Source organism: Nicotiana tomentosiformis, chromosome 4 (assembly GCF_000390325.3).
Source record: "Nicotiana tomentosiformis chromosome 4, ASM39032v3, whole genome shotgun sequence".
Classification (NCBI taxonomy): domain Eukaryota; kingdom Viridiplantae; phylum Streptophyta; class Magnoliopsida; order Solanales; family Solanaceae; genus Nicotiana; species Nicotiana tomentosiformis.
The window spans coordinates 44,066,311-44,072,442 of record NC_090815.1 but is presented as its reverse complement, the minus strand read 5'-3'; the positions used below and the strand labels follow the sequence as shown (position 1 = coordinate 44,072,442).

At 34.5% G+C, this 6,132-nt stretch overlaps 1 protein-coding gene across 1 annotated transcript; it reads right to left on the bottom strand.

Moving 5' to 3' along the window:
- Window positions 1–2,648: 2,648 nt before the first annotated feature.
- Window positions 2,649–4,685, bottom strand: LOC104090813 (aldehyde oxidase GLOX). The gene has a single exon (XM_009595993.4). It carries the CDS (start codon window positions 4,534–4,536, stop codon window positions 2,791–2,793), a length of 1,746 nt encoding a protein of 581 aa, XP_009594288.1. The 5' UTR covers window positions 4,537–4,685; the 3' UTR covers window positions 2,649–2,790.
- Between the last annotated feature and the right edge of the window lie 1,447 nt (window positions 4,686–6,132).

Here is a 6,132-nt window from a genome sequence, read left to right as displayed (position 1 = left end):
ATAAACTTTTGAAATGGCATAAATATTATTTAAAAAGTTATGTCAAGCATATATCATACATATTGAAGAGAAAAAATGCAAGCTGAAAACAACGAATGGTGAAAATGATATAGTTATCTGCTCAAAATGATTGGATAGAGTTTGAGTTGTGAAGGTAAACAATTCTATTTGGTTAGCTAGATATGTTTCTAATTATATTAATTTTTATTTTACTTTTGTACAATCATGTTATATGATCATATATCTCACCTAATTTATAGACGATATTCTTGGACTATGCTTCATTTTGACGAACGATTGGCCTATCATAACAAGATTTTTTGTTTACTAATTGACATTAGTATCTTTTTTGAAAGTGCAATATATAATTATCCATATAGCAAATATATGGATAGAAATTGAAACTCTTTCGTGTATACTATATATATTTTCCGAAAGAATGTAAAAATAAGATGTTTTTACAAAAAATGCCAATTAAGTAACAATAATAAAAATAGAACAAAAAAAAAATTCCAATAAATGCGCAAAATGATGATACAATAATTAGTTAAAAATATGAATTGTATAGCCAATTTGAGCAACCTTGCATCGAACTAAAAATGGAAAAGAAGAACCAACATGGTTACTATATTCAGCAAATTTCTCTCAAGGAATAATGCATTTGTTTTACTTCTAATAAACAAGAGAATTAATTAAGTGAAGCAAAACCAAAAAGTATAAATGGATTGATTTGTTTTGGATGCTGCTTATTGACTCTACGATGGCCAGAGCTTTTCTCTTCTTCTTCTTCTTATTCTTAACATCAGTTTGCCTTTATTCTGCTTTGCTGGCTTTTTGTAACAGACTTTTTTGCCTTTGTAGCCATAAATATTCTAGAGAGGAAATTAGCTAGAAAGAAATAAAATTAGTTAACAACATGCTAATCCAGTTTCTTACAGAAGCAGAATAACTACTCATGAAATGCTGAAAAAGATCTGTTCTTTTAGCTACGTTGTACAAGAAAATAAGTTGCTAAACACATGATTCTAGTTCACTGGTGTATGTATCACTTCCGTTAGCTTTTATGCTGAATGTCAAAACAAGCAAAATACAATAAAATATAGGAAAGTAAAAAATTAGTGCTTAGATTTTAATACTACTTAGAGTCCTTTTTTAAAGAACAATAATATTTAGAGTCATATGCTATAATTTTAGCTGCAGAAAAAAAAGAGAGTCGTATGCTATTAGATTAGTATTCAAGTTAATGAAGTACTCCAATTCCTTGGACAAATGTGTTTCCCTTCTCCTTTTTTATTCCCCTTATTAATGAAAAGGCATCGAATACACTTATAAGCACAAGATCAAGAAAAAGAATTATCGAACTTAGAACTTAATTAATTCGAACTCCATGTTTGGAACTAAGTAATTGAAGCAAAAGATTAATTAGACATGGGGTTTTAAGAATGAAAAATTAAGTGTGATGCGTCTGATAATAAACTTATTAATTACCACTTCAATTTGCAAATAATAACTATTGCCATTTTATTTTCAATTTCAACTACCATAAGCAGACAATAAGGAGAAAAAATAAGTAATACTGAGAAGTTTCAAAAAAAAGGCTAACCATTAGAAGAATGTCTGCAGTGTTTATATTCAAGAGGTGGCTGCACTGACTTTCGAATTTATCAACTGGATACATCACAAAAATATAAGAATTGACAAAAATGATCCAGTAAGAGGTGTAAATAACTCATGCTTTCTCCACTTAATCAGCATAAAATTCTCACTATTTAAACTTGACATGTGATTAATGTTCAAACGTGGTTTGATAAGTTTCTTTAGTATTTAGTGTTGGATTAAAGAGTCCCATCAATGTAGGAAGGGGAAGAGGCTATCGGGGCATAAAGGTGAATGTTACAGAATTTGAAGGGACTCTCCGGCATTAATACTAATTGTGTAGCTGAAATTCTTTATTTAATTATATTTTTTTTATGAAGGTCAAAATAGTCAATTCATTTTAGATGGACATTTTCGTAATTTAACTTTTGATTTAGGGGCTTCCTACTTATAATATAGTATGATGATTTGTCCCTAAACCTACATTAAAGCCTAGTAAAGTTTTGCATGATCCCGGCATGAAGTCTCCTACATTAGTAAAGAATCACATTATAGTCAAGCTTATGACAATTTCTGATAATATGATGTACTTCTTTGTTGAGAGTGAGAGTTTTCTATCTATGTCCTTCCTTATTCGATACTATATATAATGTGGTCATCTCTCATCATTCGTAATATACACTTGGGATTAGATAATAATTTTTTAATATGTGAACATGAGTATGGTTAAAAGTTATTACATTTGTGAGTTGGTCTTAGTTGAATTTTCTGCCTAAAGTTCTCGTGATTTTGCTTAAAAGTATTTTACCTATGTTATTTATTTCCTTTGCTCGAGGACGAACAAATATTTAAGTGTGGAGAATTTGACGCACAAAAATTGTTCCTATATTTTTCATAGTTAAAAAATATATATATATTTATAAAACTAAATAAATACTATGTTCAAGTCTCATATTTTCTAACAAGTATTGAAAGAAGAAGAATTACCGGAAGAGAAAAATATAGAACACAAGAGAAAACATAATGGAATGAAGAAAAGGGAAGAAAAAAGATCTGCAAGACACGACAATGAATTGAGACGAGGAAAAGAAATGAAGCTGCAAATACATTGAGAAGAAGAGGAGCTATGCCAAAAGATGTTGTTTTTGTAACCTCAATAAGCCACGCCTAGCAAAATTCACATTTCTGCAGTGGTCACTGTATCCTTACCCAAACACATTGACCAGGAACATTTTGATGAACAACAAAAATCATATAATATCCGGGAGGCGCAATATTACGTGATGGAGGTGCAACCACCGTAACTTTATACGCAAACATAGAGAGCTGTTCAATTTCCAAAATGTCCAAAACCAGTAACCTCTGATTCATCCCGAATGAGTGTGTAGTAAATGAGGGTGCAATCATGCTTACCATGAGCTCTTCCTCAGGCTGGTAAAACCCCAAAGTGAAGGTGATGGAGAATTGCTGACCATACGATAGGAAACCACTGATTTGTCCCTCTACGGCTAGGATTGAAGGGCGTAGATAAGAGTTTTGTGGGGCTAAATATGGCGGCGAAAATGCTTCTAAGCTCAACTCTGTAGGGTACCTTACGCCTGTGAAGTTATACCTTACATGAGGATTACTTCCACCCACTAATATTCTGCCATCTGGCAATAAGGTAGCTGATGAGTGGTACATTCTTGGAATTGTACTAGGGTTGAGAACACTGAATCTCTTACTCGGGTCGGGTTCGTTTGGGCTGTAAAGAACCGGGTTCAGTACCGGGTCAAATGCATTCTCCCACCCGGCTGTTCCTTTTGATGCCCCATTCAGTATGATCACATCTCCAGTGGGTAACAACAGCATATCGGGCATGACCCGACCCATAGGCATAGCCTCCATGACCCATTTAGGATCTGGATCTGTCAGCCTCATCCGCCCACACGTGCTCGAAGCCCGCATGAACACACCCTTCTGCGCTTTAATATACGCGCCACCCGACGCGCCGCCGCAAATCATCATCTCCACCACCGGATTCTGAGCTGAATCACCGGTGGTTAAACGTAAAGGCAGCATTACCGACGACCCAGTTGCCGGATAACTCCTTTTCTCGCCGGGAATCATCGGAAACTCCTTCACTATCTTGTTATTCACATAATCCAATACTACAGACTTTTGGTTTGCAAAAATATAAAGGTTCCCGTCGGGTAAAATGTACAAGAATGGGTAAAGATTGTTCTCTTCTTTATGGTCAGTAGTTTCCTTCAAGAATTTTAGATAAAAAACACTATCATTCACATTCTTGGGAAAAAATTCGTAGCTAAAAGCTCTTCTTCCACCAACAATAATCACACGTCCATCTGGTAATATATGATCAGAAGCATACCATCTTTGGACAGTTAAATTCTGCGGTAATTCAGTCCAATCACAGTGGTCAACGTCATCACACGGTGAAAATAAACGTATTTTATGGTCGCCGGCATGGTATCCACCAGTTTGAATAAGTGTGCCGTCAGAATTAACGGCGCCGGAGGAACACCAAACGTCCGTTTGAACCATAAGAGGACGAAAAGTGTTTGATGAAACGTCGTAAAGGAGAGAATGAGCAGTGCAGTCAACGTCAAGGGCCTCGTCGTTATAGCGGCATTTGCCGTCGGGAAGGGAGAGATTAGAAGGGCCGAAGTCGGTTCTGTCAAAGATGACGACTTTGTTGTTGTAGAGAAGTTGCATGTGCATGGCGGAGACGCCGATTGATTCTTGTAAAGTAACCCATTCACCGCCGCTTTCAGTTGATGTGAAAAAAGATGGACGAAAAATAGTGGGAAGCAGCTGTGAACTTTGGCTATGGCGGCGGCTATGATGGTGGGATAATGATGATGATAGTGAAGGGAAAAGGGAGAAAAGAATCAAGATTGTGAAGAACAAACAAAAAGATTGAATCTTGATCAATGCCATTGAATTATTGGTTTATTTTGTGATTTAAAAATGGAAGAAACAATTAGGATGATGGTGTAATGATAGTATGAAGAAAATTAAAGCTGGCAATATATTCATCAGCAGCAGATGTGTCGCGGATTAATTTCAGTTACTAAATAAATGGAGGAATAATCGCTAAGAAAGTTATTATACTACAAGGTCTTTCTTTGAAAAAAGTTCGTTTCTCTTTCTTTTTCTTTAAATTTCATAAATATCTTCTGTTTCATCCATTTTCCTTTAATTGATATTTTTTTTTTCTCTTCTCCGGCTTCGTTTCTTCGTTTTCTTTAATTGATATTCCTTATTTACTTAATTCAGCCACTAAATAGAAGGAGGGATAGCCCCAAAACAAAATCGTTTCTCTTTTATTTCTTTTTCCTCATAAATGTTTTCAGTTGAACCTTAGCTTTTTGGTTCATACGATTTGGTAACATATTCATCATCGGTGTTCAATTTCCTTTTTTGGTGGTTAAAGTTTGTTCCCCGAGGAGAGACATCACCATTGTCTAAATAGAATTTATGTATTACCGACTGATTATTATGTAAATAGATATGCTATACAACCTCGCTTATATAAGGTAACTAGATAAGATCCAAGAAAATAAAATACCCGCGGCAGAATCGAAAAATCTTTAGTAGATTGTTTTTAGGTCCAAGTGGTGAATCAGAAATCTTCCTTACGCCTACGACTATTTCTATAAGTAATAGAATGTATGAAGCCGGCCCGAGAAAAAGGAAAAAATTGACTACTTAATATTGGCAATAGGTCTGAAAAAGTATCTAAAAATATCAAATTTAGATATTTGTACCCTGTCGAAGTAGATACCTGAAAATCGATTTTCCCGAAAAAGTAGAAACGATATGACTTATGATACCGGATCCAGGCAGAATGGGAATATACACCTCTGGATGACCAAAGAACCAAAAGAGATGCTGGTATAATATGGGGTCTCCCCTCCAGCGGGATCAGAAAAGGTTGTATTAACGTTTCGATCGATTAATAATATGGTAATTGCCCCTGCCAGGCTGCAAGCGGAACATAGGCGTTTTAGGTGTGTGTTGACCATGCACTCTCGCTTCGTGTGCTTTGCGCGATAGTAAAAACCACAATAATCTATAATTAGTTTATATAAAAGAGGAAAAAATTTCAACAATATGAATAAAACATTAACTACAAATATTGATAAAATCCAAGTATAAATTTTATTAGTAGAATTAGAGCTTTGATAAACTACATTTTTTAATCAAATTTTTAAGAAAATATGTCATATATTCTGTGCGTGGGGAAGGTTAATAGAGAAAAAACCGGAAATAAGTTTTTATTTCTCTTTACTTTTTTGTTTTTATTTACCTTCAATTGATCTTCTTTAACTTTCTCTTTTCATTTCTTAATCCCTCTCATTTCTCAATCAATCTAAAAAGCCTCTATTATCGACTGCCGCTCTGTCCTCTATTTTTTGATCTTTTTATTTTCTTTTTCTCCCTCTGTTACTTCCTTTATTAATTACCTTTTTTTCTCTCTCTTTCTCCCTAGTCCCTTCTCCTACGGTTACTCCAAAAAATAAAAACTTTTCT

Bases quoted from the DNA above. Each gene is read 5' to 3' on its own strand.
- LOC104090813 (XM_009595993.4), bottom strand. From the start codon at position 4,536: ATGGCATTGATCAAGATTCAATCTTTTTGTTTGTTCTTCACAATCTTG.